This window comes from Laccaria bicolor, genomic scaffold, assembly GCF_000143565.1.
Source record: "Laccaria bicolor S238N-H82 LACBIscaffold_18 genomic scaffold, whole genome shotgun sequence".
NCBI lineage: Eukaryota > Fungi > Basidiomycota > Agaricomycetes > Agaricales > Hydnangiaceae > Laccaria > Laccaria bicolor.
Window position 1 is genome coordinate 90,845 of NW_001889889.1, and position 20,857 is coordinate 111,701.

The 20,857-nt window shown below is 47.4% G+C and overlaps 5 protein-coding genes across 5 annotated transcripts; 4 read left to right on the top strand and 1 right to left on the bottom strand.

Annotated features, from left to right (window-relative positions):
- Positions 1–3,573: 3,573 nt before the first annotated feature.
- LACBIDRAFT_159502 (uncharacterized protein) lies at positions 3,574–4,491 on the top strand (the record flags this gene model as incomplete). Its single annotated transcript, XM_001882722.1, has 4 exons — positions 3,574–3,948; positions 4,012–4,097; positions 4,148–4,336; positions 4,398–4,491. Coding segments are annotated over 4 exons (744 nt in total), but the record flags the coding sequence as incomplete, so codon positions are not given.
- A 615-nt stretch (positions 4,492–5,106) lies between these two features.
- On the top strand, positions 5,107–6,947 carry LACBIDRAFT_299945 (uncharacterized protein; the record flags this gene model as incomplete). Its single annotated transcript, XM_001882723.1, has 9 exons — positions 5,107–5,120; positions 5,175–5,191; positions 5,245–5,389; positions 5,448–5,590; positions 5,639–5,812; positions 5,866–6,329; positions 6,390–6,406; positions 6,461–6,623; positions 6,675–6,947. The coding sequence occupies 9 exons, from the start codon at positions 5,107–5,109 to the stop codon at positions 6,945–6,947; spliced, it is 1,410 nt and encodes a 469-aa protein (XP_001882758.1).
- A 5,189-nt stretch (positions 6,948–12,136) lies between these two features.
- On the top strand, positions 12,137–16,846 carry LACBIDRAFT_328697 (uncharacterized protein; the record flags this gene model as incomplete). Its single annotated transcript, XM_001882724.1, has 16 exons — positions 12,137–12,316; positions 12,413–12,437; positions 12,520–12,522; positions 12,590–12,802; positions 12,866–12,955; positions 13,032–13,136; positions 13,192–13,251; positions 13,318–13,350; positions 13,592–13,699; positions 13,752–13,790; positions 13,852–14,027; positions 14,078–14,103; positions 14,161–14,260; positions 14,765–14,819; positions 15,209–15,534; positions 15,587–16,846. The coding sequence occupies 16 exons, from the start codon at positions 12,137–12,139 to the stop codon at positions 16,844–16,846; spliced, it is 2,799 nt and encodes a 932-aa protein (XP_001882759.1).
- Positions 16,847–17,365: 519 nt separating this feature from the next.
- LACBIDRAFT_328698 (uncharacterized protein) lies at positions 17,366–19,042 on the bottom strand (the record flags this gene model as incomplete). Its single annotated transcript, XM_001882833.1, has 1 exon — positions 17,366–19,042. One exon carries the CDS (start codon positions 19,040–19,042, stop codon positions 17,366–17,368), a length of 1,677 nt encoding a protein of 558 aa, XP_001882868.1.
- Positions 19,043–19,658: 616 nt separating this feature from the next.
- LACBIDRAFT_328699 (uncharacterized protein) lies at positions 19,659–20,534 on the top strand (the record flags this gene model as incomplete). Its single annotated transcript, XM_001882725.1, has 1 exon — positions 19,659–20,534. One exon carries the CDS (start codon positions 19,659–19,661, stop codon positions 20,532–20,534), a length of 876 nt encoding a protein of 291 aa, XP_001882760.1.
- Positions 20,535–20,857: the final 323 nt, after the last annotated feature.

Sequence of the window (20,857 nt, forward strand, 5' to 3'; positions counted from 1 at the left end):
AATATCTCATGATTGCACGTAGATTCAAGCAATTGACATCATCGCTTTCAATTCCAACCTCCAGAAGTTGGTATTTACGGTTCCCACCATGAAAAAAAATTGTTGACCATTGAAAGCGAACAATTCTAAAACCCGAGAGTGCTATACATACAATAGGGGTGCTCATGGTTCTCATTTTTGATCCATTTTTCATTTACTCTTCGTCCATTTTTGTAGATGTAGAACATCAAAAATGAAATGAAAATTGAACCCAAAACTGAGAACTGTGAACCCTACCCCCTCAAAATTTTCAAAAATGAGATCAAAAATGAACAAACAGCACATTTTCCGGCACCCCGGCAGCATTGAAATCCACATCTTGTTGCAGACCCCGTCTTATCTTATCGCTCATTCAACTGTCGGATTCTGTCCACCTCAATTCTTCTGTGAGTCTTCACTAATTGGTCTTCAGTCTATTAAAACTACTTCATCTTAATTTTTTTGCTTGTTCTGTAGTGTGATTGGTGGTGTGTTTGCCATATCAGGAAAGAACGAAAAGAACGGACAACGCCAAAACGCCCTTTGGCAACTTGAAAACCGAAGACGAAAAATGGATGAAAAATGGAATGAAAAATGGAAAAACATCAAAAACGGAGCAACCTGTTTTTCGAAAAATCGTCTTTTTGGGTCTTTTTTGGTCTCATTTCTGGCTCCGTTTTTCATCTCGTTTTTCTGAAAAACAAAATAAAAAATGAGATCAAAAATGAGAACCGTGAACACCCCTAATATACAGTTGAGTGCAAAAAGAATGAAGGTTGGTTCATTTTTCTAGTTCTTTCTAAGAGTCTATTGTACCTCAAATGTATTTGGTTATTCTTTTACATTATGTTTGTGTTACACTTCCCTTGGTATGGACTAATTTCAGTGAAAGCTGGGGCCTTGAGAAGGTTTTTATTCTGGAGGCCATTTTTGGCATCTGAAAAAAAAAATATGCACTAACTGGAGAGGTAGCCAGAACATACCTCTGGTCAACCTGAATGAGCCTATCAAAGAATTAGTTAAAAATACTGAGTGGTTATGCTTGTAGAGCCTCCAGAAAATGGACATTTTGTGCTATTTTGGTCATTTTTGGCCTGTTTTAGACAAAACAAGCCATTTTCCAAAGCCTCTACAGACCTAACCACCCAGTATTTTTGACTAATTCTTTGATAGGCTCATTCAGGTTGACCAGAGGTATGCTCTGGCTACCTCTCCAGTTAGCACATATTTTTTTTTTCAGATGCCAAAAATGGCCTCCAGAATAAAAACCTTCTCAAGGCCCCAGCTTTCACTGAAATTAGTCCATACCAAGGGAAGTGTAATACAACTACATAATGTAAAAGAATACACAAATACATTTGAGGTACAATAGATTCTTAGAAAGAACCAGAAAAATGAACCAACCTTCATTCTTTTTGCACTCAACTGTACATGACCCTGAGTCCTGACTCAAATTTTCGAATTTTGTCATCATCGTCAGAGTGCATCACCGGAAGCGGACCTTGGATCCCTGAAGCTTTTATTTGAGTCATTTACACAGCTGTGCACAGCCTGACCCACTGCTTCACCGATATCAGCGGTGGCGGTAAGGTCGATCATCCCATTAATTCTTAGATCAGGATGCTACTTGGATGCTCCAAATCTAACGCTAGCGGCTAGCACTTGGCATGCGACCCCATCCGGAAGGATGTTCAGACAGGTTCAGACAGCGAAGAAGATTCGTGACGAAGATATGTATCGCCCTGAAATTGTCAAACGTTGACAGATAATATTGATAAGGACTCACTGCCACTCAGCGCTCAAGATCCGTTAGCCCTGCGGCTCCGTTATGTTCGGGTTGGGGGCATACTATAAAGCCCGACTTCAAAAGGCATTTGCTGTCCTCGATTTCTTATCCTGTTTCCGTCTCCAATGAATTCAAAATTTACATCCGACTCAGAAAAGAAACCTCTTCACACCAACTCCAAAATCAAGATCTCTACTCTACAGCTCGGCATCTGGAAGGTCAGGGTTGCGGCACATTCCTCAGGTTTTGGCCTGCAAGATCAAATACGAGACCTTCGTTCTTCCTTCCCTATTCTTCTGAGACTTGCAAAGGATATCTTTACCCTCGCACCAGGCATAGTTCTTGCCATCGTCGCATGCCAAATTTGGGAAGGGGTCGAAAACGCTTTGGAGATGCAGATCTCGAATCGCCTTCTGAGAACTGTTTGTATTCCCGCTATCTTCTTCAATGTCGTGCAATGGTTCTCATATGTGTTGAAAAGATTGAGTATAGTCTTCGCGAGGGTCGTCCCAATGTCGCTTCCATCTTGTCCGTGGTCGTAGCGCATCTTGTCTGGTCTGTAATTGCCGGTTTGATGACATGGTGGAGGTAGGAGTGCGTCCACCAGGTTGATTTTATAGGGCTTACGAGAAAATAGCACGAGGATGATGATGGTCCTTCAGGCCCGTATTACGGTACATTTTGATGTGCACTTGATGAAAGGTGAGCTGTTTGATCGACGTCCTGCCCAAAGTTGACCTGGAGAATAGCCACGCTTGATATGGATCTTCCAACATCTAGAGGTTTACACATACTTTATTTTGTCATCCTGGCCTATCGCACTTAATTGCTTTACAGAACCTGGGAGCAAAAAGCAAACTTCATCTCGAGAAATTTGGCAAGCCGTTGATACTTTGATCAGATTTTTCACGCAGCTTTTGAAGACGACGAGCCAGCTTGCGTTGATCGTGCATATTTCCCGATCTGCTGGAGGGCCTCTCTTTGCGTTGATGTGCATCGCGAGGCCTTTGTTCTCTGCACTTTTTGCGCAAGCACTGTGGGATAAGAGTGAATGCTTCATGTTTTAAAAATGATTCTCATCGTCTAATGATGGACTTGATAGCTTGTATTGCGTTCTGGAATGACCAAGATCATACTCGAATGAAATCACTAGAGAACTTGGCCAACGAAGACCAATATAAAGAGCAAGTCTTCAGCGGCAATTTATCAAATTGGATTCTCACCGGTACGTTTCCGAGATGCCTCACTGCCCGATTTTTTCTCTAAAAGATTTTTGTCAGAGTACAAAAAGGCATCCAGAGCTCGAGGAGACAAGCTGGACACACACCCTTTTTATGCGTTTTCCGTTCGGGACATGCCCGTTTTCGACGTTGTATATTACGTCTTATCGTCTCTACCTATGGTGAGGTGTCCACAATGTTAATGATGGTCATACTGACTCGATTTTGAGGTATATTGCGCGATCACCGCCATTATTACTCCTTCCAAATTCTCCATAGCATCAGTTGCCATCTTACAGCAATCGTCCATCACATTAAGCTGGTCCCTGGAAGGCGTCCTTCGAGAAAGTGAATCTTATAGAAGGAGCATTAATACCATAAAAAACGTCTACAGCGCGTCGAATATCAGTAACAAGGTTTCGGATGGACACCTGTCTTATCCCCTTCAACACGCCGACAAGCAGAAGGGCATGGAGTTCGAACTTCGGTAAGAACACTTACAATGCAAATCCAAAAACGCCTTTTGACGATGGCTTCTTCTCCCTCAATAGCGACGTGTGTTTTGCGTACCCAGGAAGCCAGAAAGCTATAGGCGCTCTCACGAACGTAAACCTCTCGATCGGTGCAGGTCAGCTCGTCGTCGTCGTAGGTGCAAACGGAAGCGGCAAATCCACGATCATTCGCTTACTTTCGCGTCTCTACAATCCCGTCTCTGGGGAACTGCTCATCGACGGAAAGAACGCCAATGAATATCGGTTAGCTGACCTCCATGAATCAATCGCCATCTTGAGTCAAGATACTAAGATTTACCCACTTTCCCTATCCGAAAACATCGGCGTAGGATTCCCCGACCAGTGTGCGAATAAGGAGATGGTTGAAAGAGCGGCACAACAAGGAGGCGCTTCGGAATTCATCAAAAAGCTTGTGAACGGTCTTGAAACGCAGTTGAAACCTCCCACGATGCATTTCTCCTTTAATCTCAAGGAGTATAAAGATCATCCTTTGCAAAAGGAACTTGAAGAATTGGAGAGGGAAACTGACATCTCTGGAGGTGAACGACAGCGAGTCGTAGCGTAAGTTCTTCAACAAAGTCAAACTTTGGATCAACTAATTTTTTTCGTAGTGCTCGGTCTTTCATGCGCTTCCAATCCGATAAAATAAAGTTTGTCGCAGTGGATGAACCGAGCTCCGCCCTTGACGCAGAAGGTGAACTCCGGCTTTTTGAAGAAATCATTAAGGTGCGGTCTGGGAAGACAATGATCTTCGTGACCCACCGCTTTGGACACCTGACCAAATATGCCGATAAGATCATGTTCGTCTCTCCGATAACCTTTTTTTCGGCGCAGAGAATGATTAACGACGAAACATTCTAGATGTATGAAAGATGGTGGAATTGCCGAAATGGGGACACATACTGAGCTGATGCAAATCGAAGGTGAATACGCGAAATTGTACAACATCCAAGCGAGCGCATTTCAAGACACTGTTCCTGTAGAGGTATGAGTTTCTTTTTTTCAAGTGAAGCGTTCACTAAAATCCAACGCGAAGAAAACGGCATAATGTCGTTTTATTCCTTCCGCTGGCCCCAAGAATAGTCTTTCGTTGACAGCAATGGTCGAACTAAAGTTTTAGAGAATTAGATTCCAGCTGGACATTGATGTTTGAACGCACTGAGTCAGATCATTCTTCTTGAAATTTTTGGGGTAAAGACGGTGGATAAAGTAAATGCTCGAGTTTCGTTCCGACGAAAATTTGGCGTCTTGATGTGGAAAACTTTTATTGACGATTCAAACCTCCGGCCTCGGCGTTCAGGAGTTGGATGGGGTAGGTTATATACACCGAGTGTTGCATCGTTTCCACAAGTTGGCCAGGTAGAGGTGAACATCAGTTGAACATAGACAGTGTGTGAGCGGGTTAGGAAAGATCAAGTGACATTCTCTGGTCACAATCACCATGAGGCACCGCCTCGCATCACCGTCAGCGTTGCCCAGCGCTCTTCATCATCGCCAGTAACATTGCCCACCTCCCTTCAACCACGTCCTTTGACTCAGAAACTTTGCCTCAATTCTCCGACAAATAGGCATGGAAAGAAAAGAGTATGTCAACAATCATTCTCAAGCGACGACATATTCTGACGACTTCACCCCCAGGCCATGGCAATTGACTGGTGTGTCACAAGAAATGACTAGGCCTTTCAACGTGATCTGATTCCACTCTCAGTTATACGGACTCAAGGTCTCCGGCTTATGCGCCCGGAGAAGTCTTGGCGCCCCATCGTCACTGTCGAAGTCGACAAGCACGACTCTCACGAAACGGTCTTGGGAGTTGATGGACAAAATCCCAATTTGAAGGAGACATTCCGATTGTGGGTCCGTTTCCCTTCTGTCACGAAACCCTGAAGTCCTGATCTCCACTTCGAACAGTCACCAAGCAGATATGTCGTCACGGGTTGACTTCAAAATATGGCATCGTTCGCAGAGCAAGAAGAAGGGGAAGAAACGGAATCTGGTCGCTTCCTCTACACATTCTCTAGGCGAACTTTTGAAGAAGCAGGAAACGGAACCTCGTGAGTGGTACTTTGAAAGGTTGACCCAAACTCCTCTGACTTACGTAGGACTGGAGATCAGGCTTCACTGCCAGTCAGCTTCCAATCGAGCTATTTCCAGTCGAGGAAAACCTCAGAATGGGGCACTCATGCATCTGAGGGTAAGACCACCAATGGCACCGTTGACTTCACCGCCCTTACTCTGTCCGTCTGACACTGGATATTCATCCGACGCGAGCTCCTGTAAGTCTTTCACTTGTGCAACCTTGTCCTCCTACTGATAGCTTTACTCGCAGCATCACGAGCATCCAGCACTCTAATCCCACCATCACCTATCGACGACGAACCAAAACCTCCACAGCCCTCCATCCTGCGACGCCGGAGGGTTCGCGGATACGCTCTCGGCTCCGATGAAGAAGTGTTCTCCAGCGACGGAGAAGAAATCGAAGAACGCAAACCCCTTCCCCTCTTTTCCGACCCCGAAGACTTTCCCCAACAAACATACTGGAACTCATCCGACGACGACTCGCCTCGAAATCAACCTTCACATCCTAAGAGCAGCTGGGGTTGGATATCAGCGTCACTCTTACCCAAATACACGGAGAAGATTGAGGTTTTGGAACCTCGGCCGCTATCGCTGACGGGGAGAGTGCTGGCGTCGTTTACGATGTACAGCGAACTGAAGGAGGCTACTATGGACTCGGAATATGACAAGGTGTTCGCGCGGTTACAGATGGAGTGGACTTATATGGGAGGTTTGGTGGGTACTTTTCTCATCGTTCCATCCCTGATTCCATTCTTACCCGATCTCTTCATACAGCTAGTCGCACTAGCGGCGTAAGTACATTTGACTTCAGTCTCAAAAGGAGTTGCTAATGTCACCTACCTCAGTGTCGATACAGCCGTATTCTCCATCTCCCCAGATTCACTATTTGGCGTCAACTCCTACGCTCGGAGCGCTATTGCTACGAGCAGCATCACATCTGGTCTCGGCATCGCATGCGACGCCTGGTTTCTTTTAAGGTACAACTGGGCAGACCTACAGACATTCATTGTACGTCCCCTAATCCTACGCAGCTGTCTTTTCTAACCCTTCCTTGTCCAGGCCCGTGCACGGGACGTATACGGCTCTTACTTCTTCTTCTCCCTCTCAGCGCGTGTCCCAGGTCTCTGCATGTTCATCTCCGCCCTCTCCCTCATGCTCTTCCTCGGGCTGGTGGCTTTCGACGCCTGGCCGGAAGGTGTGATCGCTGTTTGTTTCATGGTAGGGGTGGTTATGTCCCTGCAGTTTTTGGTTTATGGCGCGCATTGGTGTGTGGGGCGAGTGGTTGAGGGTGGGCGGACGGGTATCAGAGCAGTTAGGAGGGTTACGGGTTGATACGGATTTTATAGCATTCTTCTCCTTTATGCAGGACGGCTGAATTGCCTTTGGATGTTTGTGGACAAAAGTTAACTTTATAATATAATAAGAAACCAGAACGAAAACTATAGCACATTTAGATTATCCTTTCACTTGTCCAAAAACTCTGGGGTAACAACACCACTCAAACAGCACCCGCAACAGCAGGACGACCTTTCCCAATTCCCATCCCAACACGAACCAAAGTTTCCAAAGAAGCCCGACCATTGATCAAAAGATCCTCGTCCCATTCCACTTTTCCCTTTTCGAAAAGCACCACAATTGTAGACCCACCTAGAAACGATACGTCAAAGACGATCCGGGATGACAGGAGAGATACCATACCAAAAGCGAAATACCCAAACTCATCACCACGCTGTACGTATTGACCTTCCTCAACCGTAGTCTTAATGGACCCAACCATCATAGCCCCAACGCACACGGCCATGACGCGCCCAAAATGGGGACTGTCAATAGGGACGATCTTGCGTACGTTCTCGCCGTAGACGTCGAGCGCAGTACGGATAGCTTGAGGCTACCAACGACCTCATCAGCACCCAATACTCAAAGAAAAAGACAGGGGGTACTAACGTTAACGGTATAATACTCCCCCGCAATGTCCGTCATATTCCCAATAGTCCCCTCTACAGGTGTATGGAACCGATGATAATCCTGGGGTGCCAAGCGGAAGATGGCTAGTGCACCACCGGTATACCGTTCCGCCTCGTGTTTATAGTTTTCACCGAGTAGACGGGCAACGGTGAATTCGCGGCCTTTGATCCACAAGCGCGTAGCTTCGCTGACGGTCTCGAATGCCATCATGCGACAGTCGGCACCGCTGACGAGGCGGTATGGGTTGTCTAAGGACTCTACTGGACGAGCGGAGGATTTGAGTTTCCTGTAGACCGAAAGAGATGAGATATGGGGGACATCCAGAAGAAGGATAACGTACCTGTAGAAGAACTGATTGAAAGTTTCTACAATACAACAACGTTAACATAACTCTCGGCAACAAACTATCCACTCACTAAAAGAATCCAGGGGATCCTCGATCTCACCGACATTGAGCTTATGGAACTCGATGAACACCGGAATCTCACGAGCCGACTCGGGCGCGTCGTACTTGACACCTTGCTTGATAGATAGTGACTTTAAGAGACGGCGGGCTGTATGGTGATCAGCAAGAACAATACCCACCCGAAAGGAAGTAACGTACCCCGAGCGCCCTCCATCCGACTTGAAGCGCCCTATTACATTCCAAAGCCCATCAGCCTGCGTTGAATGGGAGACATGAAACAAACCTTGTACAGCAACCGAATCCCAAGCCGAACATAAACCTGCATCTTCTCCTCCTCCAACTGTCCCGTAATACGATTCTGCACAATGATATTTGCGGAATTCTACGCCCCAAAAAACCAATCAGCTCTACCCAACATATCAAGCGAAAAAGAAACAAAGAACATACCGCACCAAGCTTATAATCCCCATTCGATATCTTCCCAATAACCCTCGTATACCACTTCCTCTGCGCCTGACTAGCCGTAACGAAATTCCCCACGACAATCTTATCAACCGAACTCCAATCCCGGCTGGCACACACCGCGAGGTGCGTGATAATATCCATCTCCGCTTTAGAGTTCATCCGTGGTCGATGGCATAAAGGACAACTCTTCACGTTGATAACCCTCTCCACAGAATCTTGATCAGATTCGAGTTCGCTGTTATCGTCTTTACTCCCACCATTACTCTTCTTCGGCTTTCCGTTCGACTTTTTCTTGTTCGCTTGATCGCTAGAGGAGGAAGCCGACGATTTCCTGAACCGACTCTTCTTCTTCTTCTTTTCCTCAGGCGGCAAGAGCGTCCCCACACTTCCACTCCCACCCGAAGACGACAGCGGATCATCAGAAGTATCATCCCCCGACTCCCCCACACCAATCTGATCCTTTGAAAAATCCATCTCCTCAAGCTTCAACTCCCTCCCCTGCCCATCAGCAACGGACGCAACCATCAACACAGGCGTAGGCACACAACTCTCCCCAGCATCAACGTCCACCCTCCGTTTCTCCTCCACCGGCCTCCCAAGCTCATCCTCCAAACACTTGATAGCCTCTTCGAAACTTAATTCATCACTCTCCGCCTTTTTTCCGTTCCTCGTGAAGAATGAGGAGACGGTGGATCGGGTGAGCGTTGACCCGAGCGAATCGAGCATGGATGTTAGTTCGAGGTGGGAGAGGGCACCGGTGTCGTCTGTATCGTATTGTTTTAGGTATTGTCGCCAGAACCGTTGTCTTAGGGCGTCGTAGGGTTGGTATTTCGCTCTATGCGCGAAAAATGCGAGTGAGTGAGTATGTTAAAAGGTAAGAATGAAGGAAAAAACTTACCGAAAGCTCAAAACAGGACTATACTTTCCCTCCCAAGACGAACTCCCCACCAACGGCAGCTTATAATCCACCATAGGATGATCTCCCCCCTCATCAACGGCATATAACCCCGTCACAGGATCAGGCTGCGGCGCACTCTCCACCAACCCGCCAACATCAAAACTCACATCGCCCACATAATCATTCGACGAAAGCTTATCCCAATCCAATATCGCAAGATTAACCTTGAACGACGTCTCGTATCGCCGAACGTGGAATAACAGCTTCTCGTCCCATACGGGGTTACGCGAGTGTCTTATAACGCGTGTTCTAAACACCTTTTTGCCGAAGGAGACGACGACGAAGGGGTCCATGTCCCATCCTGTTCGCGTCACTAGGCATTTAAGTTAGTAACAACACCAAGACGAGTAGAAAGAAGAAGGGACGACTCACTATTCTTAAACCTCGGCAAATCAACAGCACCCTGTATCTCAAGCATAACAATCCCCACAACATCATTAGCCTCCGACCCAAACTTGTACGCCTCACTACTCTTCCGACTAAACCTCTTCTTCTTCTTCCCAACCACATCCCCTCCATCAACCCCAGGCGAAGAAAGCACAGGGGAAGCAGGAGGCCGAGGAACAGGCGATGAACTCCTTGATCGAGACCGAGGCCCCTCACCACCACCACCGCCAATCCCAGTAAGCCCCGATATCTTCCTCGTAAACTTCATCTTGGGCATGAACCCACCACCGCTCGTCGCTTTTGGCGTCGGCTGCGCCAGCGGAGTGGCCGTTTTGAGGGCTGCGCTGTGCGTAGGCGTCGTACTACCACCGGGAGAACTAGGCTGAATGACGAGTTCAGGTGGGGGCGGCCTGATGATACCCGTAGCGGTGACAAGGGGTGGTAATTCCGTTGGTGTTGGTGGTGTGTATAGCTCGGTGAGAGGGAGGTTGATAATCGCGGCATGATCTTCGTGAGCATCAACGAATTCATCTTCACCCTCCTCTTCATCATCTTCGTCGTCTGAAGAGAGCCCTCCGTCATCTTGAAAAGCGTATTGGTTCCCGTTGGCGTGATGCGAGCGGATGGTGCCGACGCCTTCAGTCTGAAAAATCAGGTACGTCAGCTGGGAAGGAAGGAACAAGGATAAGATCGTACAGCAGGAGCCGAGACCAACGAAGGCCTAGAGCGCTTAACGAACTCTCCATAAATCTCATCATACTCTAAAAGGTTATGGGTTCCATGGGGAGGGACAAACCCAATCTTGAGCTGAATGCTACCCGTAGCAGGTGTATTGGGTCGCGTCGACAACAGGTCGACAGAAAAAGGCTATCGAGTATCTCCCCGTGAGCCAAGCCAAAGCACATATGAAGTTCACGACGAACCTTATTTCCAGGCTCATCAAACCCCAAAACGTTCTCCTCGCCCTCGCCTCTAAACCACGATTCCAGTGACAAAGCCACCTCGCCTAGGTACTCCTTCGATAACATGTCCTTATCCCATACCACCAACTCCACGCCAACGAGCTTGTCAGCAAGGGAGAGGTAGAGGGGAAACTCGAACGTCGCGTCTTTGGGGTTATACAAGGGGTTCAAAGTCCGTTTAGCGACGGGGGTTTGGTGACGCATCGACAGAACCGAAACGACGACGAATCTATACGAGCTTGTTGGTTACGAGAAAAGGGGAGAAACAAGGAAGAGAACGCACGGATCGCTAGCGCCATTCCGGTCCTTCGCCAAAAGCTGAGTACATCCGATGATTTGGATCTTGCATATGACGATGGGGAGTTCTCCGGGGGCAGGCGAGAAATTGTTGCGCCCCGATCCACTTTTAAACCCTAGCCCTCGCGGGACAGGGAGGCGTGCAGCGGATTTGAAGGCGCGTTTGAAGTTGAGCCCTTTTGTGGGACGGGGCAGTGGTGGTGGTGGGGTTGTTGTAGTAGGGTCCATTTGGTATTGGTGGTGTAACGAGTGGAGTGCCCGAGTGATGCCACGTACTTATCACAGAGTCGAAGTGAAACGGGCGATGAGCGCCGTCAACGGAGATGAATGGTCAACGGGGGGCGATGATAAAGATCGGAGTTCGTATTCAAAGGGAAATCCAACTAGAGTGGCTCATTCTATCCTTCCCGTCGTCCCAGTCAGATAGACAGGGTCATATCAAAGGAAAGAAGTGCTCACCAAGTGGATGGTTGCAGCGTGATATTTGTGAACGAACAAACGGCGCCGTTCGGCTGTTGGAGCCAAAAATACTTTTAGACATGTCATCATCCTGGGATCGATGAGCGCAGCACTTGCCTGTTCAACCCCGCAGAAAACAAGGCCGGACTTGCGAGCGACGATGGGCAGGAAGTGAGGAAGAGAAAGACAGTTGTTGTTGCTAGGCTGTAATTGCTAGCGTGAAACGTTTTTTTGCCGTAGTCGCGATCAGCGAGGTAATATTTGGCTACATCCCCCATTTCAATCAAATACAGCACTCAGAAACACTTTGTTGATAGGTCGACTCCTTCAAGAACTCACCATGGTACTACGTACCATGGCATTGCAAAGGAAGAGGGTCATTAAGTTTCATTGTTCAAGCCTCGCCTCCTCGAGGTGAAGCACACAGAAAGTTGTGACTCGGACGCAATCTGTGCCACCCCCTTTCTCCTCCAGTTCCACTTAAATGAACAAGTTCTGGAATGGGTACATACGATCATCCTGGTGAGCTGTTTACAAACTGCAAGCGTCAACTGAAGTAGTTTTATTTGAGTTTTATTATTGGCAAAATGGCGTCGCGCCTTCCAAGTCCAGTTGCTCCGCAATGACCAATCTGCGCCCCTATCACAATCAGTCCCTATTTATAACGCCTTTCTCAAGGAGTCGATCTGGAACCTCCCAAATCTCACACACTGCACGTCCAAAAGTCCTCTCCGAATTTCCAGGTTACGTCTTCCCTTACCCACTCGACACTTGGATGAATCTAATGGCAACTTGGCTTCAAGTTAGTGGCTTTTTTTGAGGCTTGATTAATCTCCGCTCCTCACGCTTTATCATGACTCTTTGAATTTCAGATCTCTCAATTAAACATTCATTACAGAAAGGGGTCGCTCTACGCGACCCAGGTCCCACAGGAGCTTCGGCGGTCGTCTTGGCAGCTGATCGCCGGCTCCCACCTGCTCAGCAGCAGTCTAGCGATCTTTACAGTAAGTAAGTACATCGTGCAGACCGGGCCCGAGCCTCTTTCACATGGGAATAACACACTCGGTAAGGATAGATTCCAGATCTGCAACGTCCAGCTCCCTTAATTTATCTGAATTTCAAAATGATGGTGGAGTCTCGCTCGAGGTATCACATATATTAACAACGCTTCGCTCACCCCTCCATCTGTTCATCTCCCTCGCGTTTCTTCCTCAGTGGTCACTGTTCTATGGCCGCTTTCAGTCTCGCCAATTTGATCTCGCTCCTTTACCATGCAAATACGAGTCACGTACGTCTCCCTTCCGCCCTTCCTGAACAGCATCTCATAGAAAAAAAAACATCTTCTTGGTAGCGCACAACCAGTTCGTTCCGATCAATCTCGCCGAGTTTCGGATAGCCGTATTAACGAAACATCACCCCAGTCGCCGCCGTCTGCCTCTTCGTGCGCACCCACCTTTCCATCACGACGTACACTCACTAAAACCCCAATCAGTTATACGAGTACCTATTAAACCTAGATCTCGAGATCGAGCATATATGGAACTCCCGCTGGAACACGATCAAGGTTCTCTATTTATTAACGCGATACATGCCCTTCCTCGACATAATCTCCGTTCTGTATTGTAAGCTTCGTAACCATCACCGCTTACCGTATCTCTCTCACCATCTTATCGTCAGATATCCTTCTCGACGGTTCCTCAGAAGATGCTTGCCGCAAAACATTCGCAGTCAACGGCTGTACGTCCCTTCATCTTCACACCTCCCCCTTCTTTTTTTTTTTTTTTTGCTAATCTCGAACGCTAGGGATGTTCGCAATCGGAATTTCAATCACCGAAAGTAAGATAACCTCCACCACACCCCCCCCAATCACCACATTAACCACTCCTTGTGTAAAGTCCTCCTAACGATGAGAACGTGGGCGATTTGGGGTAAAGATCGCAGGCTTACCATCATCCTACCAATTCTTTGGGCTGTATGCTTTGGTGGGGTGTTCGCTTTCATGGGGGTTTTTCTCAAATCCGTGTCATGTGAGGGTTTTTTACGTTGTACCATTCATGGCTTATTTTTTCATACACAGTTATCCCGCCCCCTAAAGGAGCCGGAAATCAATCGGCGGGATGCTTCAACATCAGCGCCAGCCCGACGTTATTCGCTTGTTGGCTGTTCGTTATGGCTTATGATCTAGGTGAGAAAACACTTGATTTCTTACATGGATACTTACCCGATCGTTGTTGCAGTGCTTTTGGTATTGATCGCGATCAAGGGCCTTCCGGCGTGTAAGTACCACTTTTGGCTTTCAGGGAGCGTGATTGAAAGTGATGATTTATTTTTTACCAGTGAGAATGACCACTTCTTCACATCGGAGACTCGCAAATGCGGTGTTCCTCAACGGACTGATCTACTATTTCTACCTCTTCGGTTCGTCCCTCTACCCTTTTTATACATTGTCAAAAGCGTTGAAATTTGCCTGTCTGCCAGTCATGTCGGCCATCAACGTCATCCTCATATATCCAGTACGTTCTCTCCCTCACCTACTGTCTGTACCACACTCATCCTCCCTTAGTATGGCTATCACAACCTTCTCTCAACGTAATCTCTTCTTTATCTCCATCTCGTCGTCAGCTTATCTCACCCCTATTTTCGCAGGTTCGAACGAGGCATGTACTCTATCCTGACCTGCCGTGTCATCCTCGACATCCGCACTGAAACGAAAGAGAGCCTCGAAATGTCCAGCCCTAATTATTCAGTAAGACTTCCGAATCGGTCTAAACAATGATTAATCCTTTCCGATTCTCCATATAATACCCCCTTTCGAGTTCTTTTATTATTCTTGGTGGAGGACCTTTATCATGTAACTATTTATGCTGGGGGTAACAAACACGACTTAATTCCGAACTGTTATAAGATGATGTGTGACTTGAAATCATGAACAATCCGCGCCTTGACGGCCAGAAATTTGCATGGCAGCTTGCGGGCTTGCGCAGGTAGGTTTCTGCGGGGCACAGGAAATTTACCAAAATCGTACAATTTGCACGGTAGAGATTTAACAGAGGGCCGATAGAATTGGGACCTGGATTAGAGGCGCGGCTGCGCGTCAACTTGTGCGGGACGTGGGTGCAACTGTTCTGTTACTCACTTATTATGGGGGGTGGTGTGCTTTGGCACCTCACCAAATTATTGAAAATCAAAATGAACGACCCTTCAAGCTTCAGCGCCAGTGACATCTCCGATTAATCTGGTATGTGCATAGTTTAGATGGGTGGATCTACAAGCCATGATGACAAGACTGACTATATCCGGTAGCGGTGAGCCAACCAGCCAATCATCGCCAATCTTTTAACACGCCAGATGGAATCAAGAAGCGTAGACGGCAGGTACTAAGGAGGTAGCGTCCGCGCCCAAAGTAAGAAGGACCGCAGGAAGTGTGATTAGTAGGTCTAATCGGCGAGACAATCGACGCCTTTTCGTCGAAAAAAACCATCGTACTAGAATTTGGGCTGTGGGTGGACAGAGGAGACTGACAGTCTGACAAGACTTAAATTTTTTGTTTTCTTTACTGTGCGGAGCCTGAATATATTCTTATGTAATATGTGAACTGATGAATCTACTTTGCGCCCGCACCTGCCCTTTTCATTTCAAAGTCGAGCTATATATTCCAGCTTGTCCCTACCCATGTCTTTCGGGGCTTCTCAAGGTCGCGAGGTAGTCGCTAACATCAAACCATCCGATTCGGCATATGAGGAAGGTCGCGGGGTGGTCGCCAACATCAAACGATCTGATTCGGTCTATGAGGTCCTTCGAAACGTCGATCTTCTCAAAAACATCTTCCAACACTTCGATGTCGATTTAGACACCGAGGAGGGTGAACCAGCTCCCAAGAAGTTCTTGCTGTGGGCAGCGCTGTCATCGAGATCTTTCGTTGACCCAGCCTTGGACGTCTTGTGGCGGACCATGCACTCCCTTAAACCTTTCTACGCCCTTTTCCCTTCTTTAACAAAACCCTATGGCATGTCTGTTCAAGTGCGTCTTATCGTTAATCGTCCTTGATAGTTTTGTATTGATTGACGTGTAGGTGCTCCATGGTCCGCCTCTCTCTGATACAGATTGGACCCGATTTGTGCGATACGCTCATCGGTTGAGAGTCCTGAAACTAGACAAGCGAGATACCTCCGATATCTCTTCAGCCATCCTCCATTATCTTGATCGATCTCTTAGCCCGGTATTTCCTAACTTACGCCACATTTGCTATTCATCCTACTCGTCACTCTCGACAGAAGTGTTTTTGCTGTTGTCTCCATCACTACAGAGTTTTGAACTGAAGAATATAACGAAGGAAAGCGATATAATGGTTATCCTTCTATACGCCCTGGCTTCAATGCATCGACTTCAATCGTTGAGTCTTGATGGCGCATTGACTGGGCTGTCCGTACAATCTATCAAGCCACTTACGGATCTTCGGTCGTTGTCTCTTACCAACATGGGCCAGACGATTGATGACACCGTTATTAACTGGATTTCCGGGTTAACGCGATTAACTCAATTGACGCTCGATCTTCAGAACTCCCACGTTACATCTATCCCGAACAGCTTCGACACACTTTTAGTTTTGAATGTAACGGGGTCAATATCACTCATTTTGATGTCTCTTTCCGCCATTCGATCAGCGACGTTGGAGGACGTAACTATGAAGGTGCTTACGGGCGACAGCACACGGGCGACATCAGCTGAATGGATGTCCTTGGTAGATGCAGTGAAGGCCAAATGGTTGACATCTCTTCGTGGGTTTACGCTGGAAGATCATCGCGCCCTTCAGTACACATTGTCGCTACCCGACGTCTTTGGGGCTCTATTTCAAGCAAACAAATTGGAACGGTTTGAAATTACGCAATTTAAGTCTACTTTGGATCTGACGAACGCCCATTGCCGTCAAATCGCCGTATCTTGGAGGATGTTGCGCGTACTCCATATTAAGGTTCCGGCTCGAAATATAGGCCAACTATCTATTGATTCTCTAATTGACTTGGTCAATTACTGTCCCCATCTCAAATCTCTTGCCCTCTACGTGGACTTTCAAGCAATGCCACCCCATCCCCCTCATCACAATACGTCATCTCATGGCTTGGAATCGTTGTCCTTGGGGGGGTCTGCCGTGGGAGATAAGCTGGCTATTGCAAGGCGTTTAGATAATCTCTTCCCACAACTAAAACGGCTTGGGTCCATCCTCCCGAACATTGATGTTGCGAAGTCTTGGGAGCAAGTGAAAACTTACGTTTGGGCTTTCAAGGCTGTTCGTGCGGACGAAAGGGCCAGGGTGGAAAAATTGTACAGATAGATCCGTCGGGCTTCAGTTTATGCCATCGCTTTACATAAACCTGTTTTACTGTTATGTGTTCTTTTATTTTGATGTTTGAATGTCTCTGCCTGGTCTTCCCAAGGGGTTCGTGTCGACGCCGTGTCTCCTGGTAGGCAACTCGTCATTTTCTTGGCGGCAAAGGAAATCATTCAGTTACTTCAGTTAATGCTGATCAGACCTCTCACATCGAATATAAAATCCGCGACTTCCCACCCAGATCACTCCCTCTTAGTTTGCCAAGGTAAATGTTCCATATATTCTCAGACAATCATTGTCCAAAAACCGTCTGTGATTCGTTTGCCTACCAACCAAGCACTTTTATTTATTTCCGACCACGCCTTCTAAATGGACGGCGGTGAATATTTCGTCGACAAGTAAGTATCCAGGTTTCTTTTGTAGCGGTCATCTTATTTGGTAAATATGCCAGTGGTACTACAAGTTATAGTCGCTATACTGTATATTTGCTAACGGCCATTTGTAAAAAAGTAAACGTGCGTTTCATGTCAACCCCAGACACGCATAGGTATCCTTTCGGACGCTTTGAAATGCCCGTAGTAGAAGGTCCACATGCCCCCATTGTTCGATATCATAGGCGTCATCCTGTTGAACGGTGCGCAGATGAGGAAATAGACGATGGAGATATGAAGAAATCGCGATTAGATTGTCAATTGTTGCTTCAAAATCATAGCTCCCGATAGTCAGGTTTTTAAGAAGATGAGAGTAGCAATATGATTCCGGAAGTTTGGGAACAAAAGTCATGTTGAGATGAATTTGCAGGTGTTCCAACTTTGGACAATTTTCGGAGAGGTAACGGAGGACGGCAGGAGAAGGAAGTTTTTGACCTCCTCCGGGAAGGAATAGGTCTATGAGAGAGGGCGATGACAATGTAAACGCTTCAATATCTTCGTCTTCAGCAGAGATAGGAAAATTTGTGAATTCGAGATGTTCAAGGTCGATTAAATTAGGATTCAGAAAGACAGCGGATGACTCGCTCGCGTGGATGGCGGAATCATTGTGAATTCTAAGGGAACGTATTGATTTTGCGAGGAGCAGAATCCATAGCATGATGTTGTGGAAGAACGTTCCGATTTTAAGAGGAAATAAAACCGTCCGGTCTGAATGGACAATAACTTCGAGGACTGTCAACGAAGGGATGACGCCTAGGCGTTTCGTCAAATGCAAAATGATAGGGCCTTCCCCTTCGACGCGGAGCTTTTTTATTCGCCGTACAGGAGCGATAGCGCCGGGAAGAGGTGGAAAGACGAAATATGGCATCACGCATTCGATGGTGCATCCACGAAGATCCAGGCTTAGGTCGATGAGAGATACCATCTCGAGGACGGGCATTAAGGAGTTGAATATTGATGGTACCGAGAATGATAGATGTAAAGAGCTAATGTGCTTCATATGACTTATGAATGCGCATGACGGGGCGAACATGGAGGAAGGCAGCTTGCCGGCGCCGCGAAGGCTGAGGTGAGATATTAATGGTTGTTCTTGAGATAGAGTCAAAAGGAGTGTGGGGACGCCTGCGCTTTCTGTACCGATATCAATTTCAACGGACGTTAAGGCGGGAGCTGGCAGCAAGAATGAACTCTGCGCGTCGGTGAAGCTTGACGTTGAAATCCGCAGCTGAGCCAATGCGGGAAGCAACGGGTTCGATCGCAGTTTCAAAAGGCGAATGAAGACCTGTGGCGAGATGAAGCTCGAGTCATATCCCATCGCCAGGCTTCTTACGCGACGCGCGTATGTATCCAGGCGCAGCCAATCGTCTACCTGGACCGTTCCCAAAAGTATCTGACGACAACGTTTCAGTGAAGTGGACGGAGTTGGGAGGAGGTATCTCACGTAAGAACCGTCGACGTAGGTAAAATCCGGCAATAGGCGCAAGACAGGAAGAAGAGAATCGAGGTCGCGCCAGAGGATATCCATGCAGGGTGCCAAAAACCCTCTGCAAGTTAACGCGGCGCAAAAGAGGTCCTGTCGCGCCGAAAACGCGGATGGCGAAGCCAAAGGGTCTCCGATATGATAAGAAATTACTTCCAATATGTCGCTATGCCGAAAGACCTCATCTTGCGCCCAGGTACCTAAAGGAACGTCGGATTCAGGGGCCTCGCTGAGAAGTTCGTCCGAGCCCTCAGATACTGTGCTTCCTGGGCATGATCCTGGTTCCATCGTCGCTGAAATCTTGGATGTTTGAGGGGGAGGAGAAAACCATACGAGTTTTGTTTTGGCGAGGGGTGTCTGCTTACTTCCTGGTGGGGGAGATTGTAAAAGATACCGCTTTGATGGCGGTCCGGCGCAAGTAAGTTTTAGCCCATTGCGCTTATTTTGTGTTGTTTGTTTTCCAACGCTTCACTGGAAAAAGTGGTACATATATTCAGGAATCCCGGCGCAGCAACTTTGGGAATTGGAAGTAACGGCGTGCATGAAGGCAATCGCTTACGGTCGCACTTTCCGACGCCCTCCACTGGCTCGGCATTTTCTCTTGGCCTCGGCCCGACTGTCGGGGTATGAAAACAGACAAGTGATCATGATCCGATATCAAGATTTCCGTTCTATGATCTTATCCATCTTTCCCTCGAACCTCCTTGTCAGGAGAGTTCTGGAATTATAGTTTTGAAGTCCTTGAGGGCTCCCAATTTATATTTTGCACTCAAACACACTCTGCACAATCCCAACGTGACCGCTGGGCCAAACTACTATTCTTGTCAACATAGAGGTCAATCAACAGTCAGGTCTTTCTCAAGTCGGGCTAACGGATTTATGTAGACCCCAAATCTCAGTTGCAATGCACCAGGAGCATAACCTTCCCTGGAACACCATCGCTTCCCATCTAGAATTCGTTTACGACAACCCACATCGTACCCCACGCAAAACAGGCCTCTTTGCTAAAAGGGTGACCAGCGCTACACAAGAAAAAGACATGAATTATTTTTCGAGAAACTTGACCTCTACAATTTCAAGATTCTCGCACACGGAGAGAGGAAAGTATCCCATGCGGGCATATACCACACTGCCCATGTCGGGCGACCTATTTCCAGACGAAATGTGCGAGAGATATCCCGACTATCTCAACAAGGAAAACCAAAAAATTGAAAACTGGATAGGGCTTGCGATCCGAGACGATCAATCCATCCCGCCGACGCTCTACTACAATACCAGGCATGCAAATCTGGCCGAAGCCGTTAAAATTTTGATATCCGACAACCATCTTGCACCTCTCCTAATGCTCGCCCAACATCCCCTCATTCCCCTTCATTCGCTCCGCTATCTCAGTTGGGGACATCACTTCGGCTTTTCACGCGTCATGGAAGCTGCTTTGCGCGCATATCTATTTCTCAACGTTCACGCTGCGGTGGGATCGTTGAACAATGGGAATTATATGCACTCACAAGAGTACCCGTCGATGTTGTATGAATTGACAAGAGATTTTGATTATCCGGCTCAACAGCTCCCGCATCGCGAATTTTTTGGTCAAGGCGGTGAGGTGGGGGTTCACTTACCCCTTGTTCATGAAGACCACGCCGCCCTTCGCGGATACATCAAGATGCTGTTCGAGATTTTTACCGTTACGATGTTGTTGTGCGGGGGTGTGGACTTGATCCAGAGTGGGAAAGTTATATTGCGTTCAATCTTCGGAGATTGGCACCTGGAATTCGCATGAAAACGGAATAATTTGCTGTAGGTGACCTCTAGACAAAATACGATTTTATGTCTCTGTTTCTTGTATAATGCGCAGTGTTTCTCTAGGCGTGACCTTCTCGGCTCAAGGCGGATTTGCCTTTTGGCAGAACCCACTTTGAAACCGTTTAACATTTTTACCATATGGGAAGGCTATGTCTTCAACATGGCCAGGACAAACACGACTGTGGAACTTCAGAAGGAGTCCTGCTACCACTCTTCACTTGGTGGATGCGGAGGGAAAATCCATTGCACATGGGGATCCGGACGCCGCCGCACCTGAGTTCGCCAATGTGAGGTCAGAAA